At 36.1% G+C, this 21,879-nt stretch overlaps 1 protein-coding gene across 1 annotated transcript; it reads left to right on the forward strand.

Moving 5' to 3' along the window:
* The first annotated feature begins 17,841 nt into the window (after nt 1-17,841).
* On the forward strand, nt 17,842-18,819 carry LOC113699834 (zinc finger BED domain-containing protein RICESLEEPER 2-like). The gene has a single exon (XM_027220187.2). It carries the CDS (start codon nt 17,842-17,844, stop codon nt 18,817-18,819), a length of 978 nt encoding a protein of 325 aa, XP_027075988.1.
* Nucleotides 18,820-21,879: the final 3,060 nt, after the last annotated feature.

Genomic DNA, 21,879 nt, shown 5'->3' on the forward strand with positions numbered 1-21,879 from the left:
CTGCTCTTCTGTGATTCCCGGGGGTTTCATACTATTGCACACGACATCAAACTCCTACAGATGCTTATACGGCTCTTCACCTGGTAAACCATGAAAAGAAGGTAAAAGCTGAATCAGACCAGATTTTAGTTCAAATGGAATGTTGTCATTTAAAGCGGGGAAAGTAATGCACAAAGGCTGTTGAGTTAAATCAGGAGCAGCCAACTCCCTTATTGTTTGTGCATTAGCCATGGTGAACTCCTCCTGGTCAGAGTCACTCGAAGTGTTACCAAACGAATCTGTTGGTTCAACTTCTGACTCGGGTTTTTGAGATATAGCACTACAGTGCTCTTCTCTGAGCTGTCTGGTTTCCTTTCTCGTTCTACGCGCGGTCTTCTCTACCTCAGGGTCAAAAACCAAATCACCTGTGCGAGAAGATCGAGGCATACACTAGAAGAAAACCAGAAAATTAGGACAAAAATTGAATCTAAAAAGAAACAAATAATAACGCCAGTCCCCGGCAACGGCGCCAAAAATTGACAGGTCGTCAACCTGTGCAATAATAATAATAAATATAGAACCTAGCTACCACTAAGAGCAGTCAATAATTAATCCTAGGTACTGGAGCAGGGACTCTAGGTGTGCAATGGGTTACTTGATTCACCCTGTTCCCGAAGAGTTTGCTTAATCCGATATACCAGAATTAATTAATTGACAAAAATTACTAAATAGTAGACAGTGGCAAGTAGGGTCGTCTCCTCAGGGACTGGAGATATTTGTCTCTTTTTAAAGTCCAATTGATAAGGGGGGATTTTACCGGAATGAAACTAAAAATAATCAGACAATTTAATTAAAAATGAATAAATCACTAGCACAAATATAGCAGAAATTTAATTAGGAATAAATAAATTCTAGCCAAGGATACAACTACTCAAGCACAGTCCATTTATCTGATCATTGATGCAGCAGAGGTTCACTTAATTTATTAATAGGCTAGTTATAGTCCGACGACCAATTTTTCCTTAAATTATTGATAACCAAGGTACGACCGTTCATTACCCCTAATCAGCAAATACTCCTAGGTACGACCATAGGAATTAATTTTCCAATTGCATTAATAACTAGAAAAATCTAGCCCTAATCAATAACACGCTACGAGGGTTATTTAAATTAGATCGTACGTTCCCCTAACGTTTAAACACACCAGTTGCCACTAATATTAATCAATCAAACAATTACGGATTTAATTGACTAAATTGGCACGAGATTAATATATCACACTGAACATCGGGCCCTGAACATCCAATTAATAAAATAATCCCATGAAAATTAAATCAGACAACATGCAAATATTAATAGATAAAGGAACACGTGAAAACTAATTAGATCTCACAGATTTTCGGGACTGCGCCGTCGAGTTGACCCTTGACTAGATGGAAGACTTAGCCACGCCGCATAATTAAATCACCACACGAGTTAATAAATTGCGAAGGCATTGTTTTGTACTAAAAAGTAAGGAATGAAGGATGTTTTCCCCGTTGGGGAATATTGTCAAACACCTGGCGTGTGTCAGAGGCCAGTCCCAGGAAAAAGGAAGAAAAAAACTAAAAATTGAACTAAAGCAAGGAAACTAAAAGCTGGCCGTCCGTCTTCTGTACGTTAGCTCCCTATTTAAAGCCAAAGGAAAGATATCCAGTGGTCCCCACCAATTGGCCGCAAGCTGCCCCATTTCTTCTTAGTTTCCTTAGGCTTTGTACGTTGCTTTTTCTTTAAGAACCAAAGGACCAAAGCCCTTTTCCTTTCCTCGTGGTCCCCACCGAAGTCAAAGGCCCAAGCCTTCAAGTTCTCTCTGCCAAAGTCTCCGGTTGTAATCCTCTTGGTCAACAAGAATAAAGGGATGGGAGTCCAGTTCTTTTCAGCACTGTGGCCCTGGCCTGTGACTCGCTTGAAGACTCAATTTTCTCCAGGAAATCCCTCATGTTTGGTAGTTTTCCGTTCTATCCCTGAAATAAAGGCCACAAACAAAATATAAGTAGATATCTGCAATTAACACAATATTTATCAGGGATGAAAGGGGAAATTAATAATAAAATAACTAACAAATTATACCCTATCAATTCCCCCCACACCTGAATCATGCTTGCCCTCAAGCATGGGGAAAGTATACAGACACCAAAATTTGATAATGGTCATTGCTCTATCTACCAAATTGCCAAGATACCAAGAAAAATAATAATCAAGCATCAATGGTCAAGATCCAAGAAACATCACTCCGGTTAGCTTCTAAACCACAAACTCCTCCAATTTCAGGTTAACTAATCTAAGAAAAAGGAATGACGCATAACATTTATCAGCAAATGGTCCAACTATTAACCAAAATCTCAACATTAAATCCATAATTCGGCAAGCTGACTTTTATTACACACTAACACAACCTTCACTTTTTTTTCACACATTTTTTTTCTACTTTTCTCTCTTTCTTTTTTTTTCTTTTTTTTTTTTGAATCTTCTTTCTTCAATAGTAACAAAAGACTTAGTCGCTGGCCATTTGAGCCTTTTGACGCGAACTCCAACATTGGCCAGATGAAGGAGCCCGGTTACTCAGCTTCTATCGTCACGTGACCACGTACTCATAGCAATTACTACTTTTTGACGCGAGAATCGACACTTTTAGGTGCAGATCCCCGGTTACTCAGTAGTAACTAATAGCGGAGTACATTCAAGTTTATTTATAGTTAAAAATCACAAAAACTCAATATAACACAATAACCAAAAAGAAAACTAGTATCAGCTAGCCTCATTTTCAAACATGGAGAACTAAAGTTAATAACCGGACCAATTCACATGAAAATGCCAATAATCATTGCCTATGCCTAGAAATGTTAACCAAAAATTATAAGAGTAAAACAATCATCGATATTCACCAAAGAGATATTTTTGGATTCAACCACATTAACTTGATATCCTTTTATTATTAAAATTGGCAATAGTAGAAATAGAGGCAATTATCCAACATCAAACCTTGGCATGCACTTACGAGCTAATCACTAAAAAGAAGAAAAAAAAATGAACGAAAACACCAAAAACCATAACTGCTCCCCCCACACCTAAATCCTACATTGTCCTCAATGGAGGTAATAAAGTAATGAAAGCGAAGAGAACAATGAAATTTCCCTGTTGAACAGCTAAGGGATAGGAGGGAACAATGGAGGGGAGCCGAGTTCTGAGACATCCTTGCCACTTGACGGGTGATGTTCGTCATTCGCTCTTCTACGTTGTGAACCTGTGCTTGTAAGTGGCGCCACTCACCATTGTCGCCAATTATCACCCCAAACAACAAAAGACAGAATATCCAACAAAGATAGCAACCAACAAATGCAAATCCATAGTCACTGGTGTTCCCCAACTCAATAGTCAAATGCAAAAGCAAACATGGGCGCCCAAGCCCAAATATGGTCAACAAAGCAACAGTTTCACTCCAAAACCAACAATCAGAAACTATTATCAACAACTGGAAACTAGCAAAGATACGTCAATAAGCACAGGGACTACCCAATTCAGTCAGGCGGCTGGTGGATGGCGGCTAGTCAGCAGCTGCCGCAGGCTGGAGATGGCGATGGAGCTGCTGGAGTGGAGGCGAGCTGGCGGTGCGCTGGTCTCGGTCGAAGAAGAAAAGAAAAGAAGAAGAAGAAGGAAGCGGGGAAGAAGAGGAAGAAAAGGGAAAGAAAGGAAAGAAAGAAAAGAAAAAGAAAGAAAGAAAAAACAAAGAAAGAAAGAAAGAAAAAGAAAAAGAAGAAAAAGAAAAGAGAAAAGGGGAATTGTTTTTTTTTTTTTTTTTTGTAAAAACTTACGCTAATGTAAATCGTCCCAATTGGAAATTGCTGAATTTTTTTTTTGTAATAATAAAATTTTTAAAATTTTTTTTTAGAGGGACTCCTGTCTTAGGCGTGGGCACGCTCAACTGCTATAGAGTCCGCAGATCCTGAACGAGAATTTCTTTCCCTCAGGCGTGACCACCTGGTGTGGGCACGTCTAATTGCTATAGAGTCCGCAGATCCTGAACGAGAATTTCTTTCCCTCAGGCGTGACCACCTGGCGAGGGCACGTCTAACTGTCAGCTTCCTACCACAAAAGCAACAAATCACTAAATGCAACTAACACTTAACAAAAATTCCAAAAAGCATAAGAAAACTAAAATAAAGAGCCTTGGGTTGCCTCCCAAGCAGCGCCTTTCTTTAATGTTTTTGGCTAGACATTGCCATATTTATTCATGGAGGATAAAATCGTGTAACTCGCTTCAGTGCTTCATCTTCTATGTAATCCTGATAGCCCTCGTAAATAGAGTAATTCTTGAGCACACGAGTTACGGTCTTCCATGGGCTAGTAGATGGCACCAAACAAACAAGTGATGATCTTAAATCTTCACTCACTCCTCCATCAAGAGCACTTATTGGTTCGAGATATTTTGCCATCATAACTCTTAATTTATTCCTGGCATGAAATTCAAAATCGTCTGGTATAATAAAATCAATCTCACTAACAGGAATTAAAGAATAAGAGTCAGGAAAATATTGATCAAGGAATGGAGAAGATGTCACCGCATTTGGAGATTGTTCACTGGATTCATTCACTTGAACCATTTGATGTTGGGGTCTCAATTCTTGCTCTTCAACTTTCTTTTCAACTACATCTTTAGATTCTTCTTCTTGAAACTCTTGCAGTACCATGTTATTTGTCAGAATAATTGCACTCTCATCTTCCTCATGGTCAATAATAGTCGGTGAAGGCAATTCTTCATAAACTGGAGAAATCAATTTGCTCATTTTAGATGCCCATTCACGCCTTCCTTCTTTCATCTCTTCACTCATCTTTTGTGTCTCCTGCTGAAGTTGATGTACCTCCTGTTGAATTTGATATGTGTTAATAGCTATTAATTCAACTATTTCTTCAAGAGACATACCTGACATGGATGACGGTTCTTGAGACTCATATTGCTGAAAATTCATTGGCTGCTGAAAATTCATTGGCCCTGTCGTATAATTATAACTGGAGTTATCCCACCATCCTTGATCATACCCGTTTGGATTAGGGTTATGCCACGTTTGAGACCATGGTGAAAAATCTCCATAATTATCGAGTAGGACACTCAGATTATCTCGATATTCGGGGCACATACCGGTCGAATGATCCCTGGCATAACAAATTTTACAAGTTGCAGCAGCCATTCTTTCTCTAATAGAGTTTAGTGCCTCTAAATATGCAAATTTAGCAAAACAACTAGTCTCATCGCCTTCCCCGGAAACAAAATCCATTATATCACCAAAATACGGAGTGTTAGAAGCCATAAGTTATATAAAAAAAGAAAATAAGAGAAAAATAAATTAAAAATGAAAACAAGGTGAACTCAAAAAGAAACAAATTAATCTGACACCAGTCCCCGGCAACGGCGCCAAAAGTTGACAGGTGCCGAGCCTGTGCAATAATAAATACCTACTCGAGAAAAATACAGATTTTGTATATAGCGGTGAGCAGGGTCGAATCCACAGGGACTGGGGATAATTCGTTTCTTCTAGAGTCCAAGGTATGGGGGGTTTTGGATTAAATGCTAACTAAATAAATTAACTGCAGAAAATAATTGATTAAGAGAAATAATTAAGGGAAAACTCTAGCCAAGGGTACACTTCAGAAATGGTTCAGGCACTGAACATTGATTCACAGATAATTCCACATTTATTAATAGACCAGTTATAGTTGTCATGCACGCGATAAACAGCCAACCTTTCCTTAATTTCTCGATAGTTAAGGTACGACCGTTAACTATTTCTCTAACCCAAAAACAACCTTAGGTACGACCGTAGGATTTAATTTCTAGATTGCATTAATAATTAGAAAGACCCAATCTTAACTAACAAACACGCTACGAGGGTTTGTTTAAATTAGATCGTATGCTCCCCTGACATAAACCCAATTACGCCAGTTGCTACTGAGATAAAGATAACGAACAATTACGGATTCAATTATCCCTATTTAGCAAAATAGCCTATGTGAATAATTAAATATTGCGTATCTATTCAATCACTCACACGAGCTATAGCAATTAAAAGTAGGAAACATATAAATACCAATAAATTAAGGAAGCAATTAAAATAAATTAGATCTCACAGTAATTGTTGAACCAAATCTTCAGTTGTCCCCTTGACTTGAATTAAGAGGTTAGTTCTCCATTAATGGAGAACAAACATGCGAAAGAGCTAAGAAAAGAAAACTAAAACTATGCTAAAAGTCTAAACTAAAACTATTGATTGATAAACCTCTCGTACGTTTCTCCATTTTTAAAGCCAAAAGGAAGTCTAATGCTATCTCTAGTGGTCCCCACACCAAATTCAAAGTCTTGTACGTTTCTTTTCCTAGAGTCCAAATGACTCATGCTTCTTATCCGTGGTCCCCGCATATGTGGACAAAACCTCCAAAGTACTTGTTGTTCCAAGTCTCTCTACGTTGCTTTCTTTGAAAAGCCCAAATGACTAAATGCCTTGCACTAGCTTGTGGTCCCCACCAATTCAAGGACCTAAAGGTTGAAGCCCTTAGAAGTCTGCATTTTTCCATACAAATCCCTCTTTTTTGGTAATTTTCTGCTTCACTCCTGAAATTGATTCCAAATACCAAATATGAGTAAATATCAGCAATTAACACAATATTTGTCAGGAATAGAAGGGGAAAACAATAATAAATTTACTAACAAATTATACCCTATCAATGTGAGACTTTCAAAAGTTTAGGGGAGGTAAGCGAACTTCTTATTGTCCCCAGTGTTATTGAAGTTATTCAAATTTGGAAGCAGGCAGGACTTTAAGATTCAAATAATGAAGTGTCCAAAGTAAAAAGTCTACATTTAAAGTGTCATATTACAAAATGAGACATGATGGTGCAACATTAATTTCGTACTAATGCTGAATTTCTAATGCATATCAAATGTAATTCCAATTTCCAAACCTTTCTTTCTTGATGGAACTGCTAGCCATTTTTTATATCTTTGTTTTTTTTGAGGTAATAGTTAACAGCCAAAAAGGGCACAAAAATATCAAAAAGGGCCTTGGGAGGAGGGGGAACATAAAACGTGAAATCCTTGGAAAACCACAGGTTTAGCATCTTTACGGTATATCGCTTTGCAATCACAGCTTTCCTCCTCTTAAAGCACTTTGATCTTCACCCTGTTCTCAAGGTTTTCAAATCCGGATCAGATCGATCGGTTCAATCGATCGAATCGCGAATCGATCATGTGTTCGATCCGGTTCATAGCTTGTGTTGATTTGATTAAAAAATCGGTCAAATTCTAAAAAAATCGTTCAAATCGTTAAATTTGGATCGAACCGTGAACGGCATTTTTTTTTCCGGAAAAATTTGACTGAATTTTGAGTCTTTGACCGAAAAGGACTAAACGCCTAAACCGAACGTCATCTAATTTCTAAACCTAATCAGCTAATCTTCAGTCTACTCTTCACAGTTCAGTGAGTTCACTCCACTACTCCAGTATTTGGCTCTTCGCCTCCTCGCCGTCTTCAGTCTTCCTGCTTGGCTGCTGCCGCTGCTTTTGCCGACTGCTCGGCTTCCTGCTTTTGCCGACTCCTTGGCTTCTCAGTCAACTACTCCAGTCTTTGGCGTCTTCGGTCTTCCTGCTTGGCTGCTCTTGCGGACTTGCCGATTTGCCGTCGGTGCTCAGCACGAAGTTTTATCTTAACAAGTAAACTTGATCCCTTCGGCCCTCTGTTTATATGTATCATCAATTTCTTTTTCGGCCCTCTGTATATCTGTCTCATCAATTTCTTTTTTTTTTTAATTTTGTTAGTATATTTCTGATCTTGCTGTACTTATTTTTTTGGGTTTTTTGAAATTTTTAAATACTACCCAAAAAATAAGTTGCCAGATTATCTTGACGGGAAAATGTTGGAATTTATGGAGGAAAATAGCGGTGGAATTTTTATTAGTTGGGTAGTTTTGTTCTCTGTTTCAGTTTACTAGAATAATCTCGAGACTAGCTATTCAGTTTTGTTCTTTGTTCTCTGTTTCAGTACACAGGTTATGTCATTGGATGATTGCACGCATGATTACTTATTTGTTGACCATGATCAGGGTTTATCTTGCATGATCATGAGGATGTGACAAATTTTATTCAAATAAGAAGTCGATCTTGATGGGGGCCTAGTAAGGTTGCTGATTTACTGATCTTGTTGAGCTAAGTTAATCATCTAAAGCAAATGATTAGGTACAGAACATTCTAAAAAATAAGACTTGATACCACCAAAGATTAATCTAGCCATAAATTACTTAGGCACTATAGCGTGGATATGATTAATGTGCATGAACCACATTTAATTGGCTGCCATCTACTGCTGATAATATGCTAAGACCTGGGAATTTCCTTCGTATACATATGTCTGTACGAGAGAAATCAGTGGGATATCTTACATATTGTGATGTAATGGTGGAATCTTAAACTCCAAACTTTGTATAATTTCCCTGAAATTACCGCTCAACTTTCCCCCCACCTCCTTCCTCTATCTCCACGACTATCAAGGTGCTGGAAAGCAACGTTTTGAGATTCTTGATTCATGCAAGTTATCTTTGTTCTTTTTCTGACTCTTATATTTTTTTTCCCTCGTTTATCTGATCTTTAATATTGCCTCATGGCAGATGTTTTAGTAGCACAATCTAAGGGGACTTTTAAAAAAATGGTGGATTATGTAATATACGCAATGAATTAAGGGGACTCTTATCAACGAATTAAGGATGTGAATTTGAGCTGAGTAACCTTTTATATAGTCTCGTTCATTTTTTTTTTGATATGCAGATGGTTAGTTGATTTTGTAGTATGTTTTACAATTTTTAGTTTCCCTCTAGTGATCATGGACTGGTTTTTGCACTATGAATTGGTTTACGGTATTAGTATGAATTTTATACTTTTATCACTTGCCAGTGATTCATATAATGGTCTTGGATGGTGGTAACGACTTGTCAAGGTGGCTTTTTTTAAAGCTTTGTTGTCCTAGAATGACGAAGAAGATTATAGAAGCCTCAGAAATTGAACTTGTTTGGACCTTTTGAGTGTTTTTTAGACTTATATTTTTTTTGTTAATTCTAATATTTAGACAATTGGACATGTAAGTTGGATAACTACAATATTGCTGTTATGTTAATTATGATATAACATTTATATTTTATTCTGTGCACAGGTATGTATGTATGTATGAGTGTGTGTGTGTATATATATATATATAGTTATTTATTTATTTATTTATTGAACCACAGTTGAACCGGTCCGATCGGTTGAACCTCGACCCTTTCACTTCACCGGTTCAATTAACGGTCCGAGTTTTAAAACATTTGCCTGTTCTCAGGGATTTCCGATACTAATTCCATTGATGGCTTAAAAAATCATTCTATAGAATATACATCAATAACGCTGTTAAATAAGTGTTTGTAATTATCATGCGTTAAAGTAATACTTGTCATATATCATCTCAATTCTGAAATCTTCTCCAATACTTGTCATATATAAAACACTTGTTATGCAGTAAATACCATGTAGAGACAGACTTAGGAAAAGAATTTAAAAGCATCATACCGGTCCAAGTAAGTTGCACAAACGTCAAATGTCAAACACAACAGTTTTATATGTTGCATGAAGGTTGTTATATTGAGTCCCTGTTTCATTTGAAAGAGACACCTTGAAATAGCTGCCGAAAGAAACAATCTGAAAACCTGTCAAAATATTTTTATGTTCATCTTTCTTGTTTCGCAGTAAGTACAAACAGGGGCGGACAGAAGGGGGGGGCCAGGGGGGGCAACCGCCCCCCCTCCAATTGTTAAAAAAAAATTTCTAAGTAAAAATTTTTTTATTATTATGTTTTACCCCTCAAAAATTGATCAAAAAATTCACTTTGTCCCCCCAAGGGCCCAAACAATAATGTTTGAAAGTTATTTGGACTTGGTCCAAATAATAGAGAATTGCCATTTTTCTTAACGGACTTCATACAAGTGCAAAGAAAAGATAGCCAGTTAACCTGGCAATTGACTCTGCTACAGTTCTTCTTCCTAGAAAGTAGAAACATCAAAATCTTCTCACCTTGTTCCGCAGAGATTTATTAAATCTGCTCAAACGATACATCATTAATTACTGGAATTGATCCTTGTGAGCTCACAAAGTCATGGCTTCTCATAATCTCATCGAGTAGAGACCATTAAAGGCTTGAAGAACTTTCTCCTGTGAAGACCTTCCCCCGCACATGGCTAAGGATTGTACCATTGCATTTTGCATGGTCTAGGTAATTTTTCTTTTAGCATTTGCTGAACGTGTCTTTTTTTTTTTTTTTCAGGAAGTAAAGGGGTTGTTTCATATTATTGTATCATCAGAGCAGGCTAATAAATTAGACATTGGTTGCTTAAATTGACCTGTAAGTTGCAATGCCAGATAAACTAACACTGATCATCAATACCATTTCAGACTATTGTAGCTATTACCATTTACCAGGTTAGTTTGACATTGCATTTATTTAGTGAAATGTGGGTGTAAAAAGTTCGCCCGCCAGTTATTTGATGAATTGCTCGAGGGGGACTTCTATAGTTTTTCGTACTTGACCTTTTGAATTTGGGTGATAAGCATTTATTTTAGTTGATTCTGAGACTGGTTTCCTTTTCCAATTTTCATACTAATTTTCATACTCAATTAGAGCTTTTCCAGATTCAGTTTTCCTGTAATTCTCAGGTTCAAAATTTGTCATCACTTCAGGAGTTGTGCCAAGTGTTAGCAAAGACAAGAAAGTGAATGTGCTATACTCTTGTTGATAGATTGATTCGTCTTATTTTGACTCTTCCTGTTTCAACAGCTACAACAGAGCATGCATTTTCTGCTATGAAAATCATCAAGACTTGTTTGCGTTCTAGGATGGAGGAAGACTTTCTTGCCAACTCTATGATAATGTATATTGAGAAAGAAATTGCTAGAACTTTTGATATAAATTCAATCATTGATGACTTTGATAAAATTAAAAGTCGTCGTGCACAATTTCATATGTCCCACACAATCAAATGGATTTGTAAATATGATGATATTTTTGTATATGTGAAGTGTATAAGTAATTTTCATTTTCTATAAGGTTGTTTCTAATCTTGTGATATATATGTTCACATTATTTTTTTTGTAAATATATTTACTTTCATTGCTATGGACTGCCCCCCCCCCCAAAGTTAATTCCTAGCTCTGCCACTGAGTACAAACTTTTCATTCTTCAACTTAGCAATATTTTTGGAAGTCCAACAAAAGTAATTTTCCCTAAACATTTTTCTTTGCTGTTTACTCTTTTCTTCTCCAGCTTTAGTGAATAACTGTCCCAAGCTAATGAAAATTACAAATGAAAGAAACTGCATGTATAGTTTTGTTAAGCAATCCAACTTTCCGTCCTCTAGAGAGATTAATTACAAACAAATTAAAAATCTCAGGAAAAAGACACAAAATTCTTGATTGAGTGCTTATTCTCTGTCCACGGACACTTGCAGCTGCTAGACAAACTAGGGGACGAAAGAGTGGTAGATGCTCCAAGTTAACTAAAAAGAAACCCATGAGGGCCAAAAGCAGGGTCTGTTTCTTAATCTAATTACTATGAGCTTGGTGATTCACCACACTCTTTTACAAATTGAAATTAAAATCATGAAAAGCTTAATAAATATCACATTGAATATATATATGTTTTTCATTCTGAATAATTCCTATTAATGTTCAAACATCAACTGATATTTTCTGATGAAATATTTTTAACTAACACGAATTCTTATGAAAACTAAAACATTTATTTAATAAAAGTAATTTATCTAATTTCAATTATTACAACTAAATTTATGTCATTATCTTTTACACACTACAATGCTCTTCAATAGAAACTTCAGAGCAACTTGTGAGTTAGAAACTTATTTCATCATATAACTGAGGACATGAATGTCTTTTAGACCTTTCATACATATAAATGCCAACTCATATGTTTGACCATTTTGTTTGTGGGGGGTAATTTGTGAGTTTTCAAATTATAGATATAATCTGCTACTCACTTCTTATTATAGGGGCAACTTGTAATTAAGCCAAATATTGCACTTAAATGTTGTTAGAATGGATAGCCCTCAGAGCGATAATCTTCTTGCCAGAGCAATTAAATTTGTATTTACTCTCAAATATTTAATTTTTGTTAAATACAAAATCTACCAGTTTCTCTTCCGTAAAAATATTAATTAATGTAACACTTTTTCAATTTTAGTACAAATATTTATGTATTTAACATAAATTAAATGATTCAAAATAAAATGCCCATAAAGAGCCAATACTTTACTCATATAATGGATGAAAGCCATAAAGAATTAATACTTTATGGGTCATTTCTTTTTTTAGAAATGTTTAATTTATATTAAATAGATAACCTAGCGATTTCTTTTTTGTAAAAATATTACTGTAACACTTTTTGAATTTTACTTACAAACATTGATATATTTATCATAAATTAAATGTTTGAGAGTAAAATGCCCATAAAGAACCGATACTTTAAATAGGTAATGCGTATTTGCCCATAAACTACACCCCTTAAAGTTTATTAATTGTTAATTGATTTGTAGTACTGTGTCATTCATTTGCTAATACTACTTGACATGTAGCACAAAGAGCAAATCTAGTACAAGCTTCTCATTTCACTCCCTAAAACAATATTTTAATCGTTTGAACTGAATTTGCAAAGAATTAGTAAGGTTAGGGGAGGTCAGTGCAATTTTTCAAATCACAGGGGAGGTCAGTGCAAGTGTCAGAATCCTCAAGAGAGGTTTCTGCAATTTTCCCTACATTAAAATGATTGAATTGATGGTTCAGATGTTTGAACTGATAAAGTCAAAACCAATCAGTCATTTTGTTCATCACTAGTCTGCGTTTCAAAATATTTTTAACTGTTAAAGTTGTTCAAAATGTGGAATACATTAAAAAAAAAATCCTCCCTGAATTTCTGGTAATATCATTTAGCGTCCCTATAGTTCTAAAAGTATCACTTACCTTCCCCCCGCAAGTGAAATGCAACAAAAATTCACGAATACAATAATCTTGTTTCATCTTCTCCACAAAACCGTCAATGGACTTTTTCTCAATTCCCTGTAGCATTAAATTAACTCCAGCAAGGACTAAAAATAGCCTCCATCTTGAGTTGTCATCTGGAAAATTGATGAAAGAGTTTTTGGCAACTTCAACATACAATAATAAAGCGAAAATAAATATAACATACAAGAATCTTGTTGTTTGGCCAATTGACGTATGCCACAAGTGAAAGAGCGGCAAGTTGACCGTAAAGAAGAGAGTACAAAATTATAAGTTTTAAAGTACTAAATACTAAAAATACAAAAAAAAAGTTTAGATATAGCAAAAGGCCCAACAACCTAAAAGAGGTCCAAATAAGCTTCTCTAGCTCTTTCGGTTGGGAGTTCTCAAAAATCTGTCTCTTAAATTGGGGCCTCCCGAATCTCTCTTGATATACTAACGGTCCAAGCTTGCTATTAGTCTCTTTTCACAAGAAAGTCCAACAAAGAGTTTGGCACGACCTTTTCTAACCTTTTCTATCTTATCAGGTCTTCCATTTGCAACGAGTTCTCTTTATTACACCCCATGACCAAATGGGTGAGAATCCTATGTTTGACAAATTTTTATCAGAAGTGGTCATGAAGTTAGCAACACCAGGATGATCTATACTTTTCTTTGTTCCTTTGATAAAGTAACATCCATTGTCTTGGTGGTAAGCGTAGATATCCTACATTTATATCAACAGGAAAAATATAAAACTAAAAAAAAAAAAAAGAATTTAACCAAACCGATTGACTAATAATTTTTTATATATACATATAAATTGTTTGCTCTATATTTTCTTAGCTTTCTTGTGTTTATTAATACTATTCTCAGTTAGATGCTAGATGCTTATATAACCATTAAGCATACTCAGAGATGTGGCAAAAGAAAAACTTCTATCACGGTTGAAACTCCTTTAGATTTTCACTTAGAATGAGCCAAATTAAATGAACATCCCAACACAGCAAATTTGGCAATTGAAATACATATTTACTTCAATTTACTCATAAAACAAGTGACCAAATTGGTACACGCATGGCCACCAACAAAGCAGCTGTCTTTTCTTTATTTTTTTTCTTTGCAGAATCGAATTTTCTGTCTCCTTCTTTCCTATCTCTTTTTCTTTTCTTAGTATTAATAAGTGTGAAAAAATTTGAGAAAATCCTTTTATTTTATATTTTTGATCTCTTAAAGTGAATAATCATTCTAACTTTTTTATTTTTAATTATATTTGCAAAAGGATAAATATATTTAAATTTTTTTGACCATATAAGTTAGATTAATGATGAAGTAAAATGCCTAAAAAATAATGTTAGAAATTAAATCAATTATATCACTATAATTTACAGGTATAAAGTAATAATAACAATGTAGTAATACTATCTAATAAAAAGGTATTTTTGTCCAAAATTTCTTAACATGTTGAGTTAAATTACTTATGGGGGTGAAGTGACTAAAAGATAACGTTAAGGGGTAAACTGATAGTGATGATATAGTTTAAGGGGGTAAAGTGATAATAACCTTATATATATATATATATATATATATGATTGAAACTCATGAAAATTGTCAATCTTCTTTTTTTTTTTTTGGGCCTTGACGAAGTCCAATCTAGACTTTCTGTAACACTTCATCGTTGGGGTTGTCCATTGCATGGTTAGTAAATGCACATATTATATCCATAAAATATACGTTCCTACGTATCATTCAAAAAAAATCATATTTCATGTATTTTAAAAATATTCTAAAAAATACTCGTACTTTTCAATTAATCGCATAATAGTATGTAATAAACTTTTAACACTTTATACTTCACAAATTATAGTTCAATTTTTTAAAAAACTTGAGTAAGGATAATGACATACTTTTTGAGTTATATGCAAAATAAGAGCGATGTATATGATAACAACTATAGATTTATACATATTAAATAACAAAGTGATAAAATTTTAATAGATTTAACGTCTCATACATGAAAATAAGTCTAAAATTGGAATAAGCATAGCATAGCCTGCAAAAAATATAGTAATTTTATCCATACTTTTAGTTCCATAACTTTCAAAGACGTTCATAGTATTCAAGTACAAATTTATGTGCGTAACACGTATTTTCATGCAGAACTTTTAATCGTATTTTTAAAAAATTTCATATAATATGCATACATATAATGTCTTATATTATACCGATAACGTATTTTACAAACTATGGCCCAACGTAGACTTTGGGGCTGAAGTCGTCGTTCTTTGAACCAAAGTCATTCCGGTTATTTTGGTTTTTTTTTTAAACTAAAGTCGTTCCAGTTATTTTGGTTTTTATTTTGGTTATTTAGTTCTTCTACCTACATAGTAAAAGCGCGAATGGAATTGTTAAGAATGGTGGTTGTTGTGCTGATGTGGCTGTGTTTTATTGGTTGAAGGGTGGTCGTCATTCACGTGGGAGTCGCGTGCTTTCGGTGGGAGAATAAGTGTGTGATTTTTTGTTGTTGTTGTCCGAGAATGAGGACCTTTGGTTTTGATTGAATTTGTTTCCAACAAGCACCGTTTCTCTGGTCAGCAAATGACCAGCTGAGTAAGCTAATGACGGTTGGTGATGGTTTGATTGATGACAAATGTTGGGTGGCTCTAGGGGTGCAGAGAATTCGAGTAGCTTGAATCGAGATCGCGAGTAGCTTGGTTAGCTACTCGAATCGAGCTCGAGCAAATTCGAGCTCGAGTTGATTTCAAGCTACTTGCTACAGTAAAACGAGTCGAGTTCGAGTAATTCATGGCAAGAAATTTTAGCTCGTTGAGTAGCTCGAGCTTGGTGGCCTATTTGTATATTTTATATATCAATTTACTCTTTTAGGTTTGTTAGTTAGAATATTTACGGGCTTAACCAGTTATGTTGTAATAATAATGAAGGGTGAATAAGTAATTTTGGCTTGTAAACTAAAAACGATGAAATGCATTGCAAACTCTGTCCTTCATTCGCCTTCTTCGTTCCTCTTCAGTCTTCAGTTCACTCTTCAGAGTTCAGCCTTCACTCTCAAATCCCAATCTCAGTCTTTGGCTCATCTTCTCAAATCTCAACTGTCACAACCCATAAGGCAGTCGAGACAGCAGAAGTTTTAAAAACTTCCGCAGTTGAAGAAGGCTTGAAGCTACTCTTTCTTCTTCCTTCTCCGTAGCAGTAGGTCGCACCGTAGCAGTAGCAGCGTGAGCAGCCCACCAATTTCAACAGCTGCATTTGACAAATTGAGGTACTTATTGTGCATTTGTGTAGTAAATATGTGCATTATGTGGTTAAATTTTATAACTCTAATATTAATTTTTAATCTCCAAACCCTAACCAAAAAAATTGGGGGCTGCAGCCTGTGATTCAATATATTCCATTTGCGTATCCCATTCCCTCTCCATTGCTATACTGGACCTTTGAGGAAATAAAGGACAGCTCGATTCCTTCAACAAGTGATTCGGTAGTTGGTGCGACAGCTTCAAGAATTGGTAAGTTTCTTGACATTGGCTCTAAACATCGAAAGGAGGAAAAAAAAATTGTATTGGAACGAATTTCTGGGGTTATAACATGTTCTTGAATCTTGATTAAGAATTCCATCACTATTAACGTGGGCCAATTCGATTAGTATTTGACAGTCCCTTTTTTATTTTTATTTGTGTATGTGCAAACTCAATCATGTTTATACTTGAACTGCGCCATTTTCTCATTTTAAACTCATTTTTTGGTTTCATTGAACGTAAGCATCGTATCCAGTTTCTGTATTTTCCCTTTTCTTTTGCTGCTGCTGTTGCCATAATTCACTGAGTTCCTTGAATCTCATTTGATTGAGAAGTACCTAATTAGCAGTTAGTTCATGTGAAAAACTTAAGATATAATTTGCAGTACCACAATTCTATGAAGGCTTCTGCTCTCCTTGCCCATTCCTCTATGGGCTAAGATATAATTCACTGAATTTTCTATGAACTTTAGCCCTGATATGAATGTTTTTTGGGAGCTGTTTTCAACTTTTGGGTACTTGTGTCATTTTCAATTTCTTGTAATGTCTGTTTGGTTTGAATTTAATGTTCCGTGTGAAATATTTGAAGTGGAACTCATTTTATCATTAAAATGTTTGTTTTTCTATTAAAGGCATGTCTATTAGTCCTCCCGAGGTTTCTTCAATACCACATGTGTCTGGGGCTGATTCATCCACACCAGTCATGATTGACAGCCCAGTATTTCATCATCGTGATAGCTGTGATCCCACACAGGAGGATGGTGACACACAACAAGAGGGAACTGAAGACACCAATAGGCAGCAAGGAGACGCAACTGAAGATGATGGTAAATTCCGAGTACCTAAAAGGAATAAAACATCTGAGGCATGGGAAGATTTCGACGATTTGGAAGAAAATGGCATATATTATGCCATTTATAAACATTGTGGCAAGAAACTAAATCGGGGAAAAACTAAACAAACCAGCAGCATGTGGAGGCATCGAGAAAACTGTTCTGTTAGAAAAACCAAGCTTAGAAAGGCTGAGCAACAAACAAAGATAAACTTTCAGCTGGCAGATGAGCGTTTTTCAACTGTACCACCATTGCACACGGGCAAATTCGATATGGAAGCAATGAGAGAGGCTGCTGCACATTGGATCTTGATGCACGAGCATCCTTTCACAATTTTGGAGGAAGAGGGTTTCAACATAATGATGAAACGCGGCTGATCGGAGTGGCAGAAGATCTCACGCATGACAATAAAAAAGGATTGTACACAGGTGTACGAGATAGAGAAAAAGAAGTTGAAGAACTTGCTGAGGCATGTACAGAAAGTCAGCTTGACCACCGATATGTGGAAATCAAAGAATAAAAAATTTGAATACATGGTGGTGACGGGGCATTGGATTGATGGAAATTGGAAGCTTCAGAAGAGGGTGTTAAATTTTGTTCATATTCGACCACCACGTCGAGGAGTTGAGATTTCAGATGCAGTTTTCAAGTGTGCAAAGGAATGGGGAATTGAGGGAAAAATTCACACTATTTCCGTAGACAATGCCTCAAACAATGATGTGGCCGTGAGATTATTGAAAGATGATTTTGGCAGATGCAAGAAGCTATTAGGTGGGGGAAAGCTATTTCATGTTCGTTGTTGTGCCCATGTCTTGAACCTTATGGTTCAAGATGGCTTGAAGGAGATAGTGGATATTTGTGAAAATATCCGAGATAGTGTGGATTTTGTGAACAAGTCTGACGGTAGGGCATTACTATTTACAGAAATTGCTCAACACCTGCAAATTCCTGGAAAAAAATTGCTCAATGATTGTAGGACGAGATGGAATTCAACATATGAAATGTTGAGTTGTGCTATAAAATATAAGGAGGTTTTTCCTCGTTTTCAAGTTCGAGAGCCCTTTTATGAGTCTTGTCCATCTTCAGAGGATTGGGAGAAAGTTGAGAAAGTTTGCAGGATTTTAGAGAAATTCTACACAGCCACACACATAATTTCGGGGAGTGAGTATCCAACTGGCAACCTATTCCTCCCTGAGGTTCTAAAGGTGAAGAAACTCTTGGATGCACGAGTGGATGATGAAGATGACTTTGTTCGGAGTATGATCACAAGAATGACGCTCAAGTTTGACAAATACTGGAAAGAGTGCAATTTATTGATGTCCATTGCAACTATCTTGGATCCAAGACAAAATGCGAGCAATAGAATTCGCCTTCCCTAAGATGTATTCCACATATGAAGCTCAAGAAAATATCACCTATGTTCGAAAAGCCATCTTTGAGCTTTATGACGAGTATGTTGCTATGGGTACAAGTGGAAGTGCAGGAACGGATAGTTCATTAAATGCTACATCTGAAATAGTGTGTGCACCTCGAGCAAGTGCTGACTATTGGGATGATTTGGATGAGTGTTGTGGTGAACTTGAATCTGATGAACCCCACAAGAGCGAGTTGGTGGATTACCTAGACAAGCCTCGCCAGCCTACTGGACAAAATCCAAAGGATTTCAACTGTTTAGATTGGTGAAAAATCAACCGGTCAGCATACCCGATACTCTCGCAGCTAGCAACTGATGTATTGGCCATTCCTATCACTACCGTCGCATTTGAGGCCACATTTAGTGCTGGAACTAGGGTGATTGATTCTTATCGTGCTTCACTTGCTCTAGAGACAGTCCAAACATTAATGTGTGCGGGCGATTGGTGTAGAAATTTACACGGGGTCAAAAAGAAATTAAAAGTAAGTTATACCTATATAAATTTGTTATTGCAGAGATAAATTAGTATTTATTAGTTTGTTTGTTGATTTTAAAGTATTATGTTTATTTGCATTTCTACCACCTAAATGTAGCCACAGAAAGCTCTCAAAGAATTTGAGCTGCCCAATGTTTGAAGTTGCACAAGGAGCAAATAATTTGCTGGAAATCAGGTCCATCTTTTATGTGAATTTTGAGTTTCTTGTTCTTAATTTGCTTTAAGTTGTGTTCAAATTTTAGATTTAAATTGCATATAAATTGGTTGATTTGTCATTTGTGTATGGCTAGGTGTTGTAGACTGTACACCAAAGTTTGAAGATGCATAAGGAGCAAACAAGCTATTGGATTTACCAGACGTTAATGGCTGTACTTTTGTTTTTCCAGACGTTAATGGTTACATTCTTGTTTTCCCTAAATTTTTCCTTTCAATTGGCTTCACTCTTGTTTCTATTTTTGTAAAATTCTGTTGAGAAGACCTAAAAACTAGCTAGTTATTGGTTGGAATCTGTTGAGAAGGCCTAAACACTAGTTATCGCTGTATCGCATGCCTTTGTTTCTGGTTATTGATCATGGCCATGAGGTGCTTGTCCTTCAAAGTTCAAAGAAGCAATGGTATGTTAAGATGAAATTGAAGTTTAGGCGTTTGATTGATTTCTTCATCCACGGAATGGTTTTCTTGCTTTCTGATTCTTTGTCAGATATTATGATGTGGTATTTCTCGTTGGAAATTTGATACAACTGAGGCAGGATTTTAAGCTCCTGTCTTCGTGTTGGAGGGATTTTCATTGATAATTGATTGTTCTTTCTTGATTCTGTCTATCGGTTTTGACTGAATTTAGTTTTAAACTTTTATTCTAATGTGCAACTAGGTGGGTTGAAATTCTCTTTTTCTAGAGAAGATATTACCTGTATAATTTTCATGGAATTTTGTTTATTTATGAGGGTGGTATGCTTTCAGTTCAGACTCTATCATTCATGTTTATTGCACAAACCTTTGGGAGTTGCTTATCTTTTGGTTTTTATTGAATGAATATACATCTTCAGGTATATGATTTTGTCCATTCAGTGGCTTTCAGTTTTTATTTTTGGAAATCTGCATAGAAGTACATGTTTTCCAATGCATTCAAGAATTTGCTTATGTGACTGAGAGTCCTATGTAAAGGTTTTAATTGGTTCTTGGCTGAGGGACGGAAATGTGTTGCCTTTCCCAAATATTGTTCAATAAGACATAGTTATCCCAATGGCCATTTCTGTGATGCTTGACTGCATGAATTGCTTTTATGTTGGCATCTTAATATAAGTGGGCAAATGCACCCAAATTCAAGGTCCAAGACTTTAATTGGCTACTAAGTTTTCTTTCTTTGCATTGCAATTAATCTTGTTCAATTGATATTAATGTACTTTAATTCGATTGAGTGCATGCTCTTGCATGGACACAGGCATGTCTGAGGTTCTTAATCACACGTTTAGGACGTTTTGACTGATTGCTATGGCTGCTAGCTTTAGTTTTTGTTCTGATTCTGATAAGAGTTTGTTCTTGTTTTGCTTGTTGTTGTTGTTGCTTTGATCAGAAACAACAACAAGCATTTGTTGTTGCTGTTGTTGTTGCTTTAATCAGAAACAATAGCCAGCTACTGTTGCTGCTGCAATACTTGTAATGGTTTCTGAGCTCTTGAGTCTTGACTTAGAGGAAGCTGATGTTGTTGTTGTTGCTGTTCTTGTTCTGATTCTGCCCGAGAGTTTGTTCTTGTTCTGCTTGCTGTTGTTGTTGCTTTGATCAGAAACAATAGCAAGCATTTGTTGTTGCTGTTGTTGTTGCTTTGATCACAAATTGCATGCCTTTCAATAATTGCATGCTGTTGCTACTGATGATAATTGCATGCCTTTCGAAGGACTGCTGGTGGGATTCAGGAGGCCTATTTTTGGACTTGCATTGAGTTGTTTCTTTCATGAAAGGGGGCGAACAAACAGGCTGACAAATTACAGGATCATTGAGCTCGAGTACTCGAGCACAGTACTGTGCTCAAGCTCAATCGGATGCATGTCAAGTTTGAGTACTCGACTTGAGCTCGATATGCATTTGTGACGGCCCCACCTCTCCCTAGGTCACACCCCAGGGTTCGGCAGGTCGCCTGCCCAACTCTCGCTGGGACTCAGTCGTTCACTACAGTTCTCAATTAAAAATCGGAATAAATCACAGGAATAAATAGGGCAACGATCCAAAACTTAAAGCGAAACTTATATACATTTCTATCTCAAAAGAAAGTACAAACATCAAATGTACAAAGGTTCTCACTTTACCATACAACCAGCCCGTGCCAAGCACTAGGGCGAAAACCCTTACAAAAACAAAGAGCTAGACCAAACTAGTCTATACCAAGCTCTCATCCTGCTCGTCGTCCCCTGTTAAGGAAAACAAAACTAAAGGGGTGAGTTAAAAGCTCAGTAAGGTCCTGAACACATAATCAAACAATCAATTCAATACATTAAACATGAAGTATCAATAATTCAAGAAACATTTACAATG

Source organism: Coffea arabica, chromosome 7c (assembly GCF_036785885.1).
Source record: "Coffea arabica cultivar ET-39 chromosome 7c, Coffea Arabica ET-39 HiFi, whole genome shotgun sequence".
Lineage (NCBI taxonomy): Eukaryota > Viridiplantae > Streptophyta > Magnoliopsida > Gentianales > Rubiaceae > Coffea > Coffea arabica.

Bases quoted from the DNA above. Each gene is read 5' to 3' on its own strand.
- LOC113699834 (XM_027220187.2), top strand. From the start codon at position 17,842: ATGACAATAAAAAAGGATTGTACACAGGTGTACGAGATAGAGAAAAAG.